The sequence below is a fragment of the Phoxinus phoxinus genome (assembly GCF_949152265.1).
Source record: "Phoxinus phoxinus genome assembly, chromosome: 25".
NCBI lineage: Eukaryota > Metazoa > Chordata > Actinopteri > Cypriniformes > Leuciscidae > Phoxinus > Phoxinus phoxinus.
This window is the reverse complement of record NC_136900.1, coordinates 3,832,503-3,854,474: the sequence shown is the minus strand read 5'-3', so window position 1 is coordinate 3,854,474 and position 21,972 is coordinate 3,832,503. Positions and strand designations below refer to the sequence as shown.

At 39.2% G+C, this 21,972-nt stretch overlaps 1 protein-coding gene across 2 annotated transcripts; it reads right to left on the bottom strand.

Annotated features, from left to right (window-relative positions):
• Window positions 1-913: 913 nt before the first annotated feature.
• Window positions 914-21,512, bottom strand: dus2 (dihydrouridine synthase 2). 2 transcript variants are annotated; one of them, XM_079602979.1, is made up of 16 exons: window positions 20,680-21,512; window positions 20,319-20,522; window positions 20,170-20,215; window positions 19,169-19,260; window positions 17,768-17,811; window positions 15,211-15,271; window positions 13,873-13,920; window positions 13,723-13,788; window positions 13,518-13,588; window positions 13,345-13,431; window positions 13,049-13,217; window positions 11,924-12,045; window positions 9,777-9,920; window positions 8,830-8,917; window positions 8,217-8,290; window positions 914-1,527 (listed from the first exon to the last, which is right to left on the bottom strand). In XM_079602979.1, the coding sequence occupies exons 2-16, from the start codon at window positions 20,454-20,456 to the stop codon at window positions 1,260-1,262; spliced, it is 1,518 nt and encodes a 505-aa protein (XP_079459105.1). In that variant the 5' UTR covers window positions 20,457-20,522; window positions 20,680-21,512; the 3' UTR covers window positions 914-1,259. The 2 variants fall into 2 exon arrangements, with proteins under 2 accessions (XP_079459105.1, XP_079459104.1); XM_079602978.1 differs by having other exon boundaries at window positions 20,648-21,490.
• Window positions 21,513-21,972: the final 460 nt, after the last annotated feature.

Here is a 21,972-nt window from a genome sequence, read left to right as displayed (position 1 = left end):
AATACAATGTATACATTTAAGTACGGAGTAATATTAACATGTACTTACTGTTGGGTTAGTTGGATGTAATTATTAATGTGCTACATAAGTACATGCAATATGTGACACTAAAATATATCGTTGCCGATTATCTTGATAGCAGAGGCTGTTAGTTTTATTTAAAGGTTAAGTGTGGATTTTCTCCAAAGTTAAAGTAAACTTACATGCAAAGAACACATGCACTGTCTGAAACTGAAGTAATCCAGCTATTTATAGGCATATTTCTCCAGAAACACTATAGTTTCCTGTATGTAAACATGTTGACATGTGTGTATGTCCTGTTCACAGGTAATTTACAGGGAGTTTGCCAGTGTGTGAAAATGATTATATTCTTGGTAGTTGAATAGACCATATTATGATTGATATGGTATTTTAAATCTATCCAGTTATAATTTGCATAATAACAATGCAAAGTAATGACTAGCTGAAAGTTATTAATGAAATGATATAGGCCATACTGATCAATAATTGTAAGGAAACTTCCCAGTAACCTTTTTACTTAAACACAACTCTCTATTTAAAATAATATTGTGTGATCTCTGATTTGCTGCATAATTTGCCTGTACCTTAAGCTTGTTAAAAGTACATTTATGTACCGTTTGCTGTCAGAACTTATTTTGTACCATTAAATTAAAACAAACAAACATTTCCTGTACCTCACATGGTACTTTCGTGGCAAATCTACTTCTGTGTGTACAGTGGTACTGGTCTCAAAACACACACTTGCTTTGATAAGAGTACCAACCAGTTTAAGGCATTTAATAAAGAGGAAATCTTCTGTTATTGTTGCGTTTGTTTTCGCAACTTACTAGGGTTTGAGAGTCAAACTCTCACATGCGAGTCACTGAAGCTGTCCTGGTTTAATACACGAGAGGCATAGTTAAAATGCTTTATTTCACAATGATGAACTTAAGTTTCATGACACAGAGCAGTTTTGACTTTGTCCTGTAAGTAACTGGCGCTACACTGCGCTCTTCTGGTGAAGGGAGGAAATCCATCAAAATTATTATACAAGTAAAAAAAACCCATTCCTCCATGCGAAACATTGGCAACAAACTCCAAACCAGTGTGTCTAATAGAAAACACTACTAGAGATGGCACTTGATAACTGAATTGAACAAACTTAAAAGCGAATGCAAAGCACACGGTAGTTTGTCAAGCGGCACTTTGTGTAGAAATGAAGAGGAGTGGATGTTTTACAGTGAGATCAGACGCGAGTGTCAGTGTTCACTTGTGGTCGGACCACAGTCACCATTCACAACTTTCGTCCTGCATATTACTTCCTCTTCCTCTTCCTGTGGCACTTCACTCAGATGTCTCTTTCGTGTCGCTGACTCATTGTCATTTAGCGGTGCACATTTGTTGTCGTCCCTCTTGCGCTTGTTCACCAGTCCACTGCTCTCCTCTCCGATCCGGCCCTCCGGGAGCCCGAGCGCGCGCAGACACGCCACGGCCGCGGCCTGCTCCGCAAACTTCTTCGACTTCTCCCTGAAGAACACACATAACCACAGTGTCACGCTCTGAATTACTACAGTGTGCATGAAGGGCCGAGCTAAAAATGGCTAAATAGTTAGGGCTCTTTTAAAGGGGTCATGACATGAGAAACCAAATTTGCCTTGATCTTTAGGTATATAAGAGGTCTTTGTACCATTAAAACGTCCTGCAAGTTTCATAGCTTAAGACGTCCTCCCCATTATAAACGAATCATTTATTTAATCAAGCTCTAAATACAGCTCGTTCTGGATCCATGGTAAGAAGTGACGTCACGGTACGAAGTGACGTACCAGCGTTTGCATATGACCGCCTCCAGCACAAGACAACTACACTTAAAGCGCAAGGCAACTACGCTCATTTCGTATCATTGTCGCGCCCGCGCGCCGCGCGCCTCACAAGTGTTCAGTCGACGGACAGCGAGTGGGTCTGACTCTGTGTACAGGGAGATTACGACGTCGCAGATGTGCTGTTCCTGGCTGTGGACAAACGACATCTTTGAATACGCTGCGAAAGATCCAGTCGTCAGGGAAAAATGGATGCACTTTATTTTTTGCGGACGTCTCAGTCACGGCAGTGTTAGTTTAAGCGTTTGTTCTATACATTTTAAGGATGACTGTTTTGAGCTTTGCCAGAAAACTGTTGCTCAAAGATAAGTCCGTGCCGTCTATTCTGGGCTCAACAACGACGACGCAAACTGTAAGTAATGTATTTAAAACTTTAAACTACTTTTTAAATACGCTGAAAGATCCAGTCGTCAGGGAAAAATGGATGCACTTTATTTTTGCGGACGTCCCAGTCACGGCAGTGTTCTATACATTTGAAGGATGACTGTTTTGAGGAAAAAATGCCAATATGATGCTTGGCTTTGCCAGAAAACTGTTGCTCAAAGATAAGTCCGTGCCGACTCTTCTGGGCTCAATAACGACGACGCAAACTTACTTTTTACCATGGCTAATATAAACACATTTGTATAAGAGAATCTTGAAAATATGTCGCCTTTCTAGTAGGCCTACATGTGATAGAAAATTAAAAATGTTGCCTTTATCAATGCTGCATCTTCTAAGATGGCCTGTCTGTGCATGCATTTTCATTGGAATTAGTTAAATAATGTTAAACTGTTAGAAAATGAAGCTATAGGATAATTATGCAACAATAATCCGTTTTCAAGTGTCTTGGGTTAATTTTTTTTTATTAATTCAAAATAGTTTCACTTTCCATGTGGACACGGGCTGATCCAGTCTTCGTTGTTGTGGTGATGTTCATTTTCCTCTGATTCCGGCTCAAACATAATAAGGTTTTATCATTGCAAGAGCCATCGCTTCGCATGCATCACCCGCTATTAAACAGTTACGCCGAATCCGCAAATGTTCTGGCTGGGGGCGTTAATAATTGATGCATAGGCACTGACGTTAGCCAATCATAACAGTGGGCGTTAACACTGAACTCTTAAAGGGGAAACACCCCCAAAACAGACTGTTTGAATCAGAGGATGAGAAACAGGGTGGGAAAAGGTCATAAATCACTACATTTTAAAAGTTTTTTGTAAAAAAAACTATAGTAATACTATAATTGCACCTAAGGGAACATAATAATAAAATAAAAAAAACCATGTCATGACCCCTTTAATAATCTTCATTTGAATCACAAATCACTGGCCAGGAAATGAGCAAGAACTGCACAGATACTGTAGATAAGGAATAGCAACGTTCAGACGGCTTTTCACAGGAAGAAGAGTCAGTGTTAAAGGGGTGGTAACGTATGATTTCACTTTTCTAACTTTAGTTAGTGTGTAATGTTGCCGTTTGATCATAAACAACATCTGCAAAGTTACAACGCTCAAAGTTCAAAGGAAGATATTTGCTTTTAAAGAAAAGGACTACAACAAACGGCTGGTAGGAACTACTCGACATTCCTCCCGGGTTAGTGACATCACCAACCCTAAAATGTACATAAGCCCCGCCCCCGGGAACACAGTCCATGTTGAGAAGAGAGAGAGTTGTTGTAGTCGAGCACATGTGTGAGTAGGGATGGGCATCATTAAGAAATTATCGATATCGATGCCATTGTCAAGTCTGCTTATCGATGCGATTCCTTATCGATTCCCATATCGATTCCTGTACCATTTGCTGAACACTTACAGGGTGGCTTTGAGAGTTGTTGGCTTTGAATGTCTAATTTAAAGTGGTTTTAGAGAAAGAAAACCAAGTGTGCAATATCAATACAGAAGTTGAAAGCTTTGAAATTTCTAAAAAAAAAAAAAAAAGTAAACATTTCTTAAACAAAGCTTTGTATTGTAATCACACTTAGTCCCCCTTGGGGTTAAAAATAGCATCTCAAATTATAATAAAATGCGTGTTTTTATAATGATAATATATAAATACTTATAATATTTTAATGATATAGGTAAAAATATAATAAATATGTAATATAGTTATCATATTTAGCCAAATAAATATTTAGCAAAATACTCCTCTCTACAGACAATTGTTTAAGTCCAACTACGTGCTATGGTTATTAAATGGCTTTCCTGAGGTGAACGTAACGTTATGTGACTGAGCGGTTTATGGACCTCTTTCTGCGGTTGAAAACACTTGATCGATCGATTTTATTACATTTCGGTAAGTTGAACTGTATCTTTCAAATTACCTATTGATCATTCGAAGTTAATTTACAGATGAAAATCTGTACAGTTAATAGTAACAGATGATCGGTTCACGTGCCGCTTGAACTGAGATCTGTCACATCACATTTACAAGCGCCAAAACGGTGTTTATTTGAATTTTGTAATTAAATTGACAGAATCTGAGAGCTGAGAATTTGTTTTATATCAATAGTACCGTAACCTTCTCTGTCGGTGTCAGTGTCCTCTTTGCTTCGGGATTTTCTCTGCATGAGAAAATGGGTGTGTGGCGTGAGAGCGCGTGGAAAGTGACAACTGCGCGAGTCTCACGGTGAATGCGTGAGAGTTGGCAGCCCTGCAGATTCAGTTTGTAAATGTTTTTGGCGGGTGTGCTTGTGCAGCCGCGGTCTTGTTCAGTTGCTTTGTTGTTTGTGTAGCTCTATGGCAAACGCGCTGAGCACCGTTCGGAACTACGGGAGCCCAGAGCGAGCGTTGGCAGATGTTAAAGAGAAAACCGATTTTCATTCAAACATATCGACGTACACTACACATTCGAGTTAATCAATAAAATCAAATTATCGCCCAGCCCTAATGGAAAGGAACATTCGGAATCGTTAGTGGAATCGTTAACGTGTGGACGTGGACGATTCCGATGGATCGGAATGTTTGGAACCGGTTCCAAACCGGAACCAGGAACCGATTCCCAAGCCTATGTGTGAGTCAGCTCAAACTTTAGCATCCATCTTTTCACATGCAATAGAAAGTCACTCTGTGTGCATCTCACAACAGTTCCTATACGAGCAATTCATAGATTATCATGACAGAATATGCTAATTGAAGATAGTTAACTCCACATCAGCAACATAAATTCATCAACTAACCATTCAGAGACGTCCTGTTGCTTCTACATGTGTCACTTCTTCTTGAGTCTCTCCATCTTTGTCTGACTCCGTTTTAACATTAATGGCAGAATAGTTTCTGTCATTTTAGTGTGTGTGAGGTAATCGCAGCTGCTAACACACACAAGCTCTTGAAACCCCGCCCTCTGCAGCAGCTCATTTGCATTTAAAGGGCCAGGCACAAAACGGTGCATTTTTGCAAATCCTCAAAAAGTGACTATTAACATGCTATATAAACATATCTGTGGGGTATTTTGTGCTAAAACTTCACCAGTGTTGGGAACGTTACTTTAAAAAAGTAATTAGTTATAGTTACTCACTACTTGTTCCAAAAAGTAACTGAGTTAGTAACTGAATTACTCTATAATAAAAGTAACTCGTTACCAGGGAAAGTAACTATTTGCGTTACTGGTTTTAAAAAAAAAGTTGCTATAATCCAAAGAATTTGGATTTTTGTGAGCAGTTTTCACAAGTCAGTTGAAATGAGTAGAACAGACGGGTGTTTGTACATAACTTTCGATATTTATTGCACGTCGACAGACAGCAAGAGGTTTATCCTGCACTTCAAGTATTAATTTATCTTTGTAAGAAAAGTAAACGGTTACACCATATAAAGTGCATAACTCTAGCAAATTAAATCAAACTCTCTCAACCAGAGACAACTGGCGAACTAGCATCTGTGGTGGAGGTATATCGGTGTTTTTTGCCATAGCTTTGTAGATGCGCGCGGCGTGTCAATGAGATGCTTCATTAAATTAGAGTGGCTTACAACGGATGTCGACAAAGTCTTCGCTCCTGGACATAATGTACACATTACATGCACGTTCTTGCCTTTGACCACAATGAATTTGAAGTAGTGCTTATATCTCCACCAACTTTTCATCGGATTGCTCCTGACTCGCCATCTCTGCTGCTCCGTCAAATCTGTTTAGCGCCGCGGTTGTGTGTGTGTGTGTGTGGCGCCTGGCGCGTGTGCTGGCATGTGTGTAAAAACATTGGCTCTGATTGGCTACCATGAAACATGACTCTGCCTTAGCCAATCATAATCGCTTACATCGTTATTAACCCACCTCCTCACTAGCTGTGAGCCAGGGGTGCGTTCGGAATCGGATTACACAGTTTATTCAATCAATGCTTATAACGCACCGCATTTAACATCCAGTAACGTTAACGGCGTTGTAACGACGGGAAAAGTAATTAGTTAGATTACCCCGTTACTGAAAAAATAACGTCGTTACCTAACGCCGTTATTTTAAACGCCGTTATTCCAAACACTGAACTTCACACACACAGATTTATTTTACATCTTGTGAAAATGGCATTTACCACCCCTTTAATGTCTTCAACCCGTTCATGAGCCGTTGAAAAAAAGTCTCCCAGTTTGTTTGAGTTTAATGCGAGACCAAATATTGAGATCTGGACCAAACATGAGCCCGATGGACTCGTCCTCAAGACTCTTCTTGTGTTTGCGGTTTGAGATGACATCTGATCATTCCTCTTTAGACATGTCTGCAATATTCTCAGTGTTTCTCAGTGAAGCAGCAGCTCATGCTTCCCTGTGCTACAGATGCTTTCACTTATTATTAGAGCCGGGACTCGATTAAAAAAATTAATCTAATTAATTAGAGGCTTTGTAATTAATTTATTGAAATTAATCGCATTTTAATCGCATATAAATATTTGACCTGAGAACACTGAGAAGTAATTATTTTCACATGGATTTTTAGTATACCATTGAATTATGACTGAATACATAAGCTTAAGCAACACAATATTGTTTATTTTTGTTCAACCAAGTCCAGCAGACCAGTGCTATTTTTGCCATTAAGTGTAGCAATAGCCGTTCCGAATTCCTTGTTGCACAGCTTGCACACAACCATGCTCTTATCAACGCCGTTCGTTTTTTTATAACAAAATGTCCCATCCACGGGGCCAACCAAAGCGGTCTCGTCAGCTTCTTTGTTCATGTTCACTGTGGTTTGTTGTTGTCTGAAGTTATCAAGTTATGAACATAGACGGTTATGAACGCTATTGGTGCTCCAGTATAATCGGTCCGCCTAAACTCATCCAGTGAGAAACGTTCCGCAGTGCAAAAAATAAGTGCGATTAAAATGCGTTAAAAAATGTTAACCGTTAATTAAGATTAATTAATTACACAAAAAATAACGCGTGTAAGGTTGGAAATAATCCAAGATTATTTCAATGCAACAAAGACACTGCTTTTCATTAAGACATTTCCAGCATAGCGGTGATATTGGCCTGTGGGCCGGAGGTTTGGGACAATGGGGAAAATTGTGATGCTCTGATTGGTCAGTTTGAATATCTCACACCTAGGTGATTAAATCACACGGTCGGGGAAGTGACAAAACAGGATGTAACGGTTGTTCTGCCTCTTCTTCTGTTTGGATACTGAGCTGGTGTGGAGAGGGTCTCTCTGTCTCTGTCTCTGTCTCTGTCTCTGTCTCTGTCTCTGTCTCTGTCTCTGTCTCTGTCTCTGTCTCTGTCTCTGTCTCTGTCTCTGTCTCTCTCTCTCTCTCTCTCTCTCTCTCTCTCTCTCTCTCTCTCTCTCTCTCTCTCTCTCTCTCTCTCTCTCTCTCTCTCTCTCTCTCTCTCTCTCTCTCTCTCTCTCTCTCTCTCTCTCTCTCTCTCTCTCTCGTAACATTTTACATTTAAATGCTGGGTTCAAATGGTTTAAATTCTCATTACATCCATGCTGTAACTATTTAAGTGTAAACATAACCTTATTGCACATTGAACTTTTATTTAATTCATGGAGTCAGAATTTTTTAACGCATTTTAATCTCACTTATTTTTTGCACCGCGGAACGTTAAAGTCCCGGCTCTAATTATTATATTCCTGAAGACATTACTCTGGAGCTTGACCATTCATAACTCCACACACAACTTCCTCATTCTGAAGAAACTTCATTCTGTCTGTGATGTTTCTCTGACACTGCAAAGTCTTTTTAAAGGGGACCTATTATGCACAATTCACTTTTATAAGGCGTTTGAACACAGATGTGTGTAAACAACAAGCCTATACTGATATAAATCCACCCACTCCTATTTTTATAATCCCCATAAATCATAAACAGTCTCTCCAGACGAGCGGTCTCTCCTTTTTTGCCCAGGAGTGTATGTGACGTATCAGACAGCGAACTCACCACAGGGTAGAGCGGTACTTCTTATCGGCCACAGTAACCGTGGACTGGAAAGCTCGATCTTGAGTTCGCTGTTCCTAAGAACAAGCGGTCACAGGTTAATAGGTTAGTGCAATCCTATACACCAGTGCTTCTCAACTACACATTGTCCACAACAACGGACAATGTATAATGGAATTATTTTCATATGGATAAATAAAAATGACACGTATATATAGAATATTTTGTATCGAATTTACGCTATTCGCGTGGGACAAACTGTTTAAAGTAGGAAAATACGTAAATTTGTAAAAATCACATTTCTGATATATACACATAAATATAAACATACATACATTATATATATATATATGTGTGTGTGTGTGTGTGGCGCACACTTTACACTTTTACATAGTCACACTTTTAAAATTCAGCTACTTCATATATTCAGGTTTTTCAAGACTAGGGGAATCATGGTTCTTCAAACGAAAAAAACAAAACATTTTACATTTGGTGGATTGAAATAACTAATATGTTTTGTCTTATTTTAATACTGGTTAAAAGCTTAAATCATAAGTGTTTTGAGGCCCTGGTTGAGAAGCACTGCTGCCATCACACAGTCTGACGGGGAACTGACCGTCTCATACACCGGCTGATCAAGCTTTTCCTTCCGGCTCCATTCCAGTAGGAACATCTTTGGAGAGATCTGAGGTGGATAATCCCGTCTGGGAAACACAACTGTTAATACAGAACACTGCTACCCGTGTTAACCGACAACATTTGTTCCTCCTGTCCAGTGTATATTGTCTGTGTGCAGGTTTCTTGAGATCATTTCCTGCAGGCTGTGATTGGTCCTCCTTCACACCTCATCCAGATATAAGGCCGCAGGAACACTCAACCTCTGCCCTCGTGTGATTGGCTGTAGACTGTTTTTGCTATTACTTTGTGCCGTGTCTAGTCTAGAGATTGTGAGTGATCATGTGAGATTGTGGACCTGTGATTATTCATGCTGACCCACGCCAGATTGACTACGAACAAGTTTGCTACAAACTTGTATCTGTAAATATTCTTGTATGGGGTTTGACGCCATTTTATTTTGTATATCTATCTTTTCACATAGTTTTAGTTTAGGGAGGTAGGCAAGATTAAATTGCATTTAGTTTTCTTGCTTTTTGTGTTAGGAATTGTAGAGGTAAAAAGAAGATAGTTTTGGTATATTAAAAGTAATATAAATAATGAATATTCATATATTAGCGGTGCATGAGTTTTGTAGATGGTATAGCTAACATTCGTGTATGTGTGTTATTGTACGATCCTAAATTAGATTGAAAACCTTCAAGAAAGCAGATTTTGGTTGAAAATAATTTAAATTTATCCATCAGCGATATCAAGTAAGAAGAATTTAGTTCTATTAAACTTTGTTTTTGGTTATTTTGGCTTGTCTGCCCCTGATGCTAAACCCCTTTAAAAATAAAACGTAATGTTTTTTGCCATGTCTCTCTTCCTTCTCCTGTTGCTGCTGACCCCTAGCGGCCGTAACAAGTGCACAAGCCAACGTGCTTTCATGAGAGGCTCACAATTCACCTTTCAAAGCGGACCGGCATTGTGATGACATCATCCTCTAGTTTAGGGATCTCGGACTGATCCCCGTTGGTGTGTAGGGCAGCTTTCCTAGCTTTCAGCTCAGCGCTGGTCTTCATGTAGAAGTCAGTCAATCCAAACACCTCACTGCAAAACACACACACACACACACACACACACACACACACACACACACACACACACACACACACACACACACACACACACACACACACACACACACACACACACACACACACACACACACACACACACACACACACACACACACACACACACACACACACACACACACACACACACACACACACACACAAAAAAAAACATTATTAATGTGTGGGTAGATGTATGTGTGTGTGTGTGTGTGTGTGTGTATATATATATGAGGGGTGTAATGATACACATATTGAACGGTACAAGGCTTTCGGTTCGGTACACATTACAAACCGAACTATACGTCGGACCATTTTTCTTGCAGACCAAAATTTAGTTAGCAGTGGCGCTGGCGCGACCATCAGAGCGTTGTCCAACATCAACTGGCAAACGTAATGAAAGCGGAACGAAACTGCGCTGCTCATTTGTGCTTAATCAGTTTATCAGTTTGGACCAATGTGAGTGCAGCGCGAGCCGATCTTGTTCAAGCGACACTGTTACTACACAGCGCTGAGAGATCCAGTAAAGAAAGCTTTTGAATTCACCACTGAAGTAATTACATCGCTGCGAGAAGCACTCGCTAGTTATGCTAGCGAGAAGCATTCACATTTCTTCGTTATTAACCGTAGATCTCTATTAGATCAAACAGCGCTGACGTGGAAACCAGGAGACACATTGTGCCGTGAATGAACTAGTTATAGGCTTTAAGTCCACAGATCTGAACATTCACTGTGGATGTACTGTAGTAACACTCACTGCAACCGTGGAAGTTTGGCAGGAATAGTGAAATGCTTTCAAGTACGTCACACATCTTTTTCAAGCACTTCAAAACTCAAATGTTATTTTTAATGTGATTATCAAAACATTATTTGTTCATCCTTCAAAGATTTCCCCCAATTTATAAAACTAAAAGTTTCAAGATGTAGGAAAACTTACGCTTATTTAAAAATAAAAAAGACATTAAATTACCATTGTAACCAGTAGTTTGCTGCCACTCCCACATATTTATTTTATAATCGTTTTGCTTTTGAATTATTTTGACATTATGAATAAAATTGCTGCCCTCAAATGTTAATCTGGAGCCTTGCAAACTTAAAATAAAAATAAAATAAATCTGTTTATAACTACTACAATATTACATTTTTTATTTTTTTTATTTTGATATGCTGCAAAGATGATACCCCAGAAGATGGAGAAGTACAGCTCCATCATTGTTCTAAGTAAAATAAAATCATACTTTATGATGTTAGTTTTAATAAATATATATTTTTTTTTATTAAAAGGTATAGCGGAGGATTTTCTTTTTCCGGGTGGGTAGCCTATACTATTGGTCCCCCTAAGTGTCAATCATTCTGGTGATATGTTTACGTAAGGCCGTCGTACGTACTCGTCCCTATGTTTTCGCTTTCTGCGCATGCGCACTTTCTGGTGTATTATGTGTGATGATGAGTTACAGTTTCAGCCATTCCTTTGAAAATAGCTGAGGGTCGAAAGAGAAAAAATGTATACGAAGTGTATGATAAGAAGAGAAAGGCCGCAGAATATAGAAACAAGACCAGAGTGATTTTGGGAGAATATTTCACACGCTGGCGTGCGCTAAAAGCACAGGTTGGGCTTCCCACTGATGCCACAGTCGATTCTACTCGACAGGTAAAGTTTGTCATGCTATCTGGAGAAATCCATTTAAAATCACTGCTAGTAAAAGTTAATGTAAGCTATGATTAGCAATGCTAGCCCTGGCACAAGTCGGGAGCAGATAGAGTGTTGCGCATGTGCATTTTTAAAAAAATTGGAGAGGGCGGGTCTTTTCTAAAATTAGGAAAGATCCTCCGCTATACCTTTAATCTCTGGCATTTATTTTTTTGCTGTATTGAAAACGTCGTACCGAACCGTGAATTTTGTGAACTGTTACACCCCTAATATATATTTTGACATACAGTACATATATATATATAAGCATAACTTCCATGCGTTACCATATTTCTTCAGTGGTCTGAGCTGCATGCAACCGTTTCCCCAATGGAGACTCAACTCTGTCCCTGAGCATCTGACATAAGCAGTATTTGGTGTTGAACGGGTTATTCTCATAGCGAACAGCCTGTTAGAAAACATAAGAGAAAAAAACATAATTGCTACTCATAAACAACAGTTTTACTATTATTTATTTACAGTAGTATTAGGAAGATACATCTGGGTTAGAGTATATTCATGGAAGACTAATTAACCATTTCAGTCATCGGATACATTTACTTTTAAAGTTTTATTATGCATCTTAATGATCATACTATATTATAAATGAATTTTATTTGATTATTTAGGGGGGGGCAATCCAACCGTCTCCATTGACTGCATTGTAAGAGGCTCCTCCTGGTCATTTCTTGCTTCTAACTAAAGACAGAGAAATGCCTAAAAGCTGCTGTGTGACGAGTGTACAGCAAACAAGCTAAAAAACACAGAAATACGTTTTATAAGCTGTCGACCCCAAAAAACGAGTGTTTAAGGACTTAAAAGTGGATCAGGCAGTTGAGACAGAGCGTAACGTGTCTCATTACTCTGAGAACTAGCGTACGCCCGCTGGAGGAGAACGTCATCGGCAACACAGGGTCGCTTATCTTACAGAAATATAATATATAAAACTGACATTTGGATATTTGACTCACCAGTGACCAAATGTTTAACTCACAGCACACGTAACTGTGTATTAGTGTTTAGTGCATACTGAGTGTCAGGATCCCACAATTTACACTTTCGTTCCAGCCTGATCCACTTTTAAGTTCTAAACACTTGTTTTTCGGGGTCGACAGCTTATAAAAACTCATTTCTGGGGTTCTTAGCTTGTTTGCTGTACACCTTGTCAGCAGCTTTTAGGCATTTTCCGGTCTTTAGTTAGAAGCAAGAGATGACCAGGAGGAGCCTCTCGCAATGCAGAGTCAAGGGTTGGATTGTCGTCGTCGTCGTCGTCGTCGTCGTCGTCGTCGTCGTCGTCGTCGTCGTCGTCGTCGTCGTCCCCCCCCCCCCCCCCCCCCCCCCCCCCAATATTTTGTCATGAGTTTTATTTGTTACACGTATATTTGTCGTTTAAATAATTGATGAACGCTTACGTATTTGATGTAGTCCTCCATGACCCGCTCCACAGACAGCGCCCCCTGCTGGCGGAAGACTGAGGGATTCCACATGGCCGCCCGCGCGATCATGACCGACGAAGCTCCTGTCGCCGCTCGAAACGTCTCGATGTCCTCGAAGCTCTTCACTATATCTGAAGAGCCACCACTGCAGACACAAGTCATGAGACACAACGGTCACAACAGGAACCAGCGATACCAACTGCACTGCATATGTAAATGAGATTCAAAAAGACTTAGTTGTGGCATAAGTGTAATGCAGGGTAAAGCCTCACTTGGCAATGACCGGTATGGACACGCTCTCAGCGACGGCCTGGATATAATCACAGTGGACCGGGTGCCGCGGTCGCTCCTCCTTCATCCTGACAACAACAACAGTTCAAATATACAGATGCTCTAAGCAGACATGAGGAGAATCGGTCTGCAAACACACGTGAACACTTCTAACCTGCCATGCACGGCTATGGCCGCCACTCCGGTTCGTTCGATTCTCTTCACTAAACGCACGGTGTCCTCGAGCTGAAAGAGCACATTACATCACGCGTCCATTAATGACCCGGAGCAAGCAATATGCGGTTTTATATCAGGGTTTCTTACTTATTAAAAATGTTACACAAATTATACAACTAAAAACACAGAAAAGCGTCACTTGCCGTGGGAAGGATTCTGATTTTACACGTGACGGGTTTCGAGATCCCATTCACTAGAGTGCTCAGAATCTAAAAGACAAGACGTTTGAAAAAGAAAAAGTTAATAATACTTATAAAACTGATATAAAAAAAGAAAAAACGAAGAAAACTTACAGCTTCGATCTTCTCCGGGTCAGAGAGAAGTGCCGAACCCATTCCTCCCTGTGTGAGATCAATGTGACATGTTGAACCGCAGCAGAAATAAATGATCATAGAAAACATGTCCATTATTATAATACAACACAGACAATAGTCTGAGCACAGATCACCATGTTTTCTAATTTCATTCTTTTCTTTTATTAGTAATGAAGTTATCATCATAACACTAAAGAGCTGCAGGGATGATGTAGTTTCCAGCACTTCCACCGTCCTGAATGGGTTTTTGGTTGAAATGGTTGAAAGATGATCTGTGGTGAGTGAACACAAGCTCAAGATATTCTCACCTTTTATTCTACAACATAAAATACATCAGTAAAACACTTGTGATTTTTATAAGCTTTTACTTGTCTTGTAAAAAGCGGTTGCTAACAAGTGTCTAAATGGGACAATAAAGGTTGTTGAGGAGATTAAACTTAAACTCATCGAGTCACTAGATGCTTTCACAGCCTCATAATCAAACTATTATACCTCAAACTTTCAGGAAACATGTTTTAAACAAAGACTGAAAGAGTTGTCAGAAGCTCAGTGATGGTGACGCTGAAGTCATGTGACCGTGTTTTAGTTTGTTTATAGTGTTCAATTGTGCAGATTTTCAAGATAAAGAGAACGTGTAAGAATCACTAGTTTTTGTTGGTCACAGAGCTTATTTTCTGCAATAATCCACATGCCAATGGAAAAATAATACTACTGTTTTTTCTGCCGATCTCGGGTCTGGCGGTAGCACTTCTAGCATAGCTTAGCATAGATCATTGAATCTAAATAGACCGTTAGCATCCCTCTCAAAAAAAAGACCAAAGAGTTTCGATATTTTTCCTATTTAAAACTTGACTCTTCTGTAGTTACATCGTGCACTAAGGCGACAGAAAATGAAAAGCTGTGATTTTCTAGGCCAATATGACTAAAACTATCCTTTCATTTCTGCGTAATAATCAAGGAACTGCCGTACAGCAGCGCAATGATATTACGCAGCGCCTGAAAATAGTCCCCAGCTCGGATGCTAACGGTCTAATCAGATTCAATGATCTATGCTAAGCTATGCTAAAAGTGCTACCGCCAGACCTGGAGATCAGCTGAATGCATTCGAAAACGGTAAAACTGTTTAACTCTGGGGGAGCTGGACAATGAGCCTATTTCCAAAAAAAGTGGTGTCCTTTAAGTGACAATGTTCCTTTGTTTTTCAATATCCTATTTTTTCTTTCTTTCTAGTTTTAAATATGATTTCAACTCCAGATCTTCAATGTGACCTCAGACCTTAAACCCCGACTGTGTGTTTGACACAGAAGCAACCCGTACCTTTGTGGAGTATTCCTTGGGACAGCCCATGTTCACATCAACGGCCGCCACATCGTTCTCCCTGTCCCGGAGGAAAAGCAGCCGCATTAGACATCAGTTCAAGCGTAGAGTCTAATAAGTGGAGGAACACTGGGTAATACTTGGTCTACTTTAAATATCCCATATGCTGAGAAACCGGTAACACAATAAATACAAATCGACAGAAAGCAAGTTGATAAATGAATTGAATCCAATATGTGGTGATAATTTAACATGAGCGATTTATAAGGTATCTTCTGTAGGCCGGTGGAGCGCCACAAGAGTAACAAGGTGAAGAGAAAAACAAGAAAAGGACGATTGTAACGCGGGACGGATGAAACATTGAGATTTCCTTGAAAACCACTCACGTCATGTACGTCAAATTTCGTCAGCACGTACATCACGGAGTAGGGATGGGACGATTACCGGTTTCACGATAAACCACGATAAAATGTACTGACGGTTAGTATTATCGTTTAAAATGTAATTAGCATTTAAACCGTGTTTTATTATCGCGATTTTAATAACTCACTGTAGCCTAAATCCTGTCCAGCCAGCAACAGTCTGACGGAGGCGCAGCGCGCAATGTTGGGGGTTTTTATTCGAGAAGGAGTTGCGTTAGTGATCGTGTTCAGGAGATTTTTGAACATTTTAAGAGGACCAAATCTGAGGTGTAGTTATATTTAGGCTTTTACAAAAGTCCTGAGGGAAACTTAATCGAGGATGGTCACCCTGTCTGCAGAACAAAAAGTCGCTGCAACAGAAACACTTAAAATCTGCCGAGTCGTCTTGTATGACCAGCACCCGCTGTTGTATAGCGAACCGCAAGGCTAATGACTTCAATACCAAAACTACGTCTGGGAAATAATTGGGCACGAAATGTTATTTTGAGTTGAAATATTTTATCTCACTCGCTTGAAATAAACGTGAAGCTTCCGCGAAGAAAAGTTTGCAGTGGCTTTGAGCCAAAGACAAACGAACAAGTTCAAACACAACTATTATTAAGAGTGCCATTTATGGGATAATAATGTATAAATACATTGTACACTTATTACACCGATTCTTTTTTTTTACCAAATAATTACGGGGACATATTGAATTGAGATTTATCATTGTTCTAAATCTTACCCGTTTATAAATCCATTTTGTAGCCTACAGCGTAACGTTACAAAACAATCGTCCAGACAAGATGATCACAACAATATTATCAATTTCTGTAAAGAATAAATCAACTCTGATTTCATTATCAATACAATCAAAAACGGAGACGCAAGACGGCAAGTTGTATTTGAATGAAACGAGAGCGCAACCGTTGTGATACATGGATGTGCGCTTATAATGCGTTGCTATGACGACGGTCATTATAAGGAAGGAAATGCCACAGAATAGAATCTTGCTTAAAAAAAGTGCGTAGAGCTGCTTGTTTTATTTGATGTTTGTTGATTTTCAAATGTAAAACTTGTAAAAATGTTGTCAGTGTGAGCATCAGTTCTTTTTGAACACTTTCATCTCGTTTTAACAAAACCGTTATAATATTGATAATCACGATCATTTTGGTCACTATAATCGTGATATGAAATTTTCATACCGTCCCATCCCTATCACGGAGCGCCTACCAGACCCGCGGAAACAGTTCTTCTGTACGGCATGCCGTTGTGGAGTAAAGCCGGAAGCTGTTTTGAGTCCAGCGAGTGAATTCTTTCATGCTGTACTTTTTTTTTGACCTACAAGTTGTATTGTTTCATGTGTTATTGTAATGATAATACGGCAGGTGTCACACCCTTAAGTCCTGCAACACACCCTTAAGTGTGCACTATCAGAGTTTGTTAGTTTAAGGGAAAAACAGGTTTAACAGGCGCTGTCGGGACGGTTGAAACAGCGCCTCCTGCCAGTTAAACCTGGTCATAGGAAAACCGCTGTTAAGGATATTCAACTAGCAAACACTCAATATGACTCAAGGAAGAAATGTAAGAAAATTAATTGTAAACGGATTTGTCTGTCTTCGTCAAAATAGCTTATTAGAAAGATTATGCAAAATGCGCATAGGCTTATCGCCTATGTTTATTGGGCGATATAACAAAAATGGTTAAAATTAACCTTTACCTTAAAATAAATTACAAAATATGTTTGTAACAATATGTACATAAGTTACTTGTCAGGTATTGTTCATAAAAACAAGCATTAGATGAATAGTTGCCGCTTAAACTGTTCTGTTTCATCCGTCCCACCCCTGTGCTGCAACCATTGGAACAAAGCACAACTACCGTTCAAAGTCAATTTTTACTTAAATAATTCTATATTTGTACAGAATAACACATGATACTAAGAGAACACGTATGAGTTGTTGATCACACACACAAAAAACATCGATCTGTAACCTTATCTTAGAAAATGACGTTTATCTGAAAAGTGTTTCAACTGTCCCGGCTCTCCCCAACTTATCTGTCTGAGTGAAGTCAGTAAGTGAGCAGAACACAACACAAGGGATATATGATAGCAACGGAAATAAAAAAATAATAATAAAATGACTCCAACTCACACAAGCTTAGCCACAGTCAGGGCTCTCTCTGGATCAGCCGTTCCCTGAAACACAAGCAGCATTATATTGTAAAAATAATAATAATGCAGTCAGGATATATTAAATGATTAGTTCACTTCAGAATTAAAATGTCCTGATAATGTACTCTCCCCCACGTCATCCAAGATGTCTTTATTTCTCCAGTGGAAAAGTAATTAAGGTTTTTGAGGAAAACATTGCAGGATTTTTCTCCATATAATGGACTATAATGGTCCAACGGGTCGAAGGTCCAGATGTGAGTTTCAGTGCAGCTTTAAAGTCTCCACACGATCCCAGCCGAGGAATAAGAGTCTCATCAACTTGTGATGGAGTCATTTTCACTGTAAAGTATCTGTACCTTTACTCAAGTATAGTTTTCAGGTACTCTTTCTTTACGCTCTTTTCTCTCTACATTTTTTAACCGGGGCACGCGTGACCTTTCAACGTGATTATGTAATGCACATTAGTGGTTAAAAAGTACATAAATGTTTTGTTTTTTTTAATAAAATGGCCGATGGTTTGGTTTTATCACTAACAATAATATGAATTCTTTAAAAATTACAGCAGTTTAAAACCACAGACTATCAATAAAATGTAAAATTATAATATTATGGATTTAAAAAGTACGAGCCATTAATGCCTGTGAAGTAATATATTAGTGTAGCACACAATCTTATACAGCTAGTAAGCTGGCTATGTTGTTAAAACTATCTTTTAGATCTAACTGTAATTATTTCCCACAACCAGGTTCCAGGTTATAATATGCAAAAGTCTAAACATTAATCTCTTAATTTTGCAATAAGTAGATGTACTTAGCCAAAATAAAGGCTTAAACATATTAAAAATGCACATTTGAGGGGCTCCTCTTCTGGCGTAAGTTTTCAGACAGCTTTCAAAATGGCCACCAGACACATGGATACACATATGTCAGTGTGCAATGGTCTGATTGGTTTAAAATTACAGGAGGTATGTAATAACAAACACATCAATTGGTTAATACATCAAATATGATAATACATTGCTGTTTCTTTTTATAATCTGAGCTCCAAGATGGTAGTGTGCTTAATGGGTACTTGAGCTTAATAGGTATGTTTACCCTAAATGTTTTTTTTTTTTTTAATAAAATGGCCGCTGGTTTGTTTAGATAAGACTCTTATTCCTCGGCTGGGATCGTGTCGAGACTTTGAAGCTGCACTGAAACTCACATTTGGACCTTCAACCATTGAAGTCACTATATGGAGAAAAATCCTGGAACGTTTTCCTCAAAAACCTTCATTTGTTTTCCACTGAAGAAAGAAAGACCTGCACATCTTGGATTACATGTGGGAGAGTAAATGATCAGGACATTTTAATTCTGAAGTGCAGTAATCCTTAGACACTGACCATCTGAAAGACCACGCGGCTCTTCTCTTCCCTGCAGGTGCGAAACATCACACGCTCATCCGGAGCAACGAAATCCACCGTCTCCAGAACATCTGCACACACATTAACATGCTAAATGGATCCCTAAAACAGACTAGAACCATTAAAGGGATAGTTCACTTTGAAATTAAATGTTGGTACGTTTTATCTTACCTGAAGTGCATCCAAGATGTCGGTGTCTTTGTCTCCGCAGTAGTTTCAATTTTGATATTTTTAGGTCAAACCATTCTTGTCTGTCAGTCATATAATGCAGGTCTATAGGCACTGTCTCTAATAGCATGCAGAGAAAAGTCCAAATTAAACAATTCCCCATCGTAAGTGCACATTGATGGCCTAAGCTCGCGCGAACTCATCCGGGAGTGTTGAGTTTCTACTTATTCCCAATTTGTAAGCCTTCTATCTTGACACATTACTCGCTTCATTGTTCAGGCCAATCAAAGGCATACGTTGAGCCGTACAGCCAATCACACGCGTTTCTGCTGAGTTTAAAAATGCAACGTCAAATCGAAGGCGGTTAGATTAGTTTCCGGGGAAGAAATCCGGTGTAAACAGATCAGATGGACGTGGTTGTGGAAAAGAGATAAAAACGATATAAATACTGTTCGTTTTATCACACAAACTGCTTGTTTCGTTTCTTAGGCCATCAATGTGCATTTACGATGGGGAATTTTTTTATTTGGACTTTTCTCTGCATGCTTTTGGAGACAGTGCCTATAGACCTGCATTATATGACTGACAGACAAGAACGGTTTGACCTAAAAATATCAAAATGTAAACTACTGCGGAGACAAAGACACCGACATCTTGGATGCACTTCAGGTAAGCTAAAACGTACCAAAATTTTATTTCAAAGTGAACTATCCCTTTAACAATCATATTTTGTCGAATGTGAACTCATTTTACACACTACATGTTATATAATATCCCCGGATATCTGATATGTCCAACAGAAACAGACGTACCGTTCACTACTCTCTTACACTGGGCCATTTTGATGTCAATCAGCTCCTGGAATATCAAAAAGCCATAACTCAATTTTATCAATATTGCAGTGCAAATACTTGAGTCATGGACTGAGATGTGACATGATGCTGTGAATGCTCATCCTCACCTCACAGTACACAATATCTGCTCCACAGTCCAGTGCCAGCAGTCTCATGGGAAGAGTGCCCACCCGGACCATAGGGGCCAGCACAGCCTTCCCATCAAAACACAACCCGTCCCCCATCATCTTCATCATCTTCCTCATCCGCCCAACAGCTACACAACAGTTCGCTTGTTCATCAGTGCGGATGTCAACAGTGAGATAAAGTATCTTCAATCAGATCAAAACATTTGAAAGAACACATTATTAGTTTCAGTCATATATTAATAATATAGCCAAATATGTTCTAAACTCTGATTATATGTATAAAATAGCGACTGTGCCATTATAATTACAGTTATTCTATCCCCATGTTGTAGATATTTACATGATCCCAGCGCTGAACTTCCCAGTATCAAACTCAACTTGAGTCAACATTACAGCTGCGGTGAACCCGCGTGCACGGCGCTCGCTTCCGGTGCTGATGACGCCATCGCCGCGCGACGGGCATGTTCTGAGAAGAAAACCCTTTCCAAAATAATACCCACACTTTCGGTTTTTGCACTTGACTTGACCACTTGTCTACTTGTATGACTTATTTCGTAAAAAATGTTTTGCCCAAGTGTTCAGTGTGAAGACTGCCAATGTGTAAAGATCTTTTGATTACCCGTTGTGACACTTGTAGTGTTGCAAAAAATACAAGTGTTTACAGAGCAATTAATTATGTTATTTTCAATACATTGCATTTTAAAAGAAACTTCAAAATGTCTGTTCAGTAGTTGCTGTAAATACATGATTTTAAAATCGTAGTGCTTAAGTGATAAAAACGTACGAAAATGCTCATACATTACTCATCTTTGCACCAATAAAACGTGCAACACAAACAATTATACAAAACAAATGACACTGGATTGTTTTCCTCATCTCGCGATTTCGGGGCACATGAGTTAACGAACATAATTCACGATGGGATTCGCTTAGTCTCGAATACAGCGGCATTAATTATTATTAGCGGCAATAATTTAAATTCAAAATATGAAATCACGGCTGATTTTAAAGTTTGAACAAACATTTTCAAAAAATGCCACCATGCTAACTTTGCTATGCAAGAATATAAAATATATTGTCAAACAGGCTTGCACGCACCGAAAACGTTTAGTGTGCTAGCTAGATGACTATAAGCATTCAAACAAATCAAATGATAATGATGATCACACCTACAATCTTCAAGAGCCGTATTTTGCAGTTGTCACACGGAGGCGCCGTGGCTTAGTTGGTTAAAGCGCCTGTCTAGTAAACAGGAGATCCTGGGTTCGAATCCCAGCGGGGCCTTTTGTCATGACATCGGTTTTTTTCACCAGCTATACATTATTTGTTTTGTAGTTGACACTACGCATAAAGTTAAGTGGTAAGCATTTAAACTCATTCCATGGCTGAATGCAAAAAAATGCAAAACTGTCTAGCGTTTTTTTCTTCAAGGTTTCTAAAAATTTAGCAGTTTGCAATGCATCAGTATCAGATAGCCTACGTAAATTGTAGCGGTTTTGTGTCTTATTATTGACAAGTTAATTTTATCTTTTTGCAGTGTGCTTTTACCTGTCACTGGATTATTAGGTGCCCCAAATTAATCTTCTAAACATAAAAAGTTGAGTATAGAGTACTGAAATGGTTTTGTTATTAG

Coding starts and splice junctions, on each gene's coding strand:
- dus2 (XM_079602979.1), bottom strand. CDS start 20,456: ATGAGGAAGATGATGAAGATGATGGGGGACGGGTTGTGTTTTGATGGG. Junction 17,812..19,168: donor GCCGCGTGGTCTTTCAGATG/GTCAGTGTCTAA, acceptor CTTGTGTTTCAG/GGAACGGCTGATCCAGAGAG. Junction 13,218..13,344: donor TCCATACCGGTCATTGCCAA/GTGAGGCTTTAC, acceptor TTGTGTCTGCAG/TGGTGGCTCTTCAGATATAG.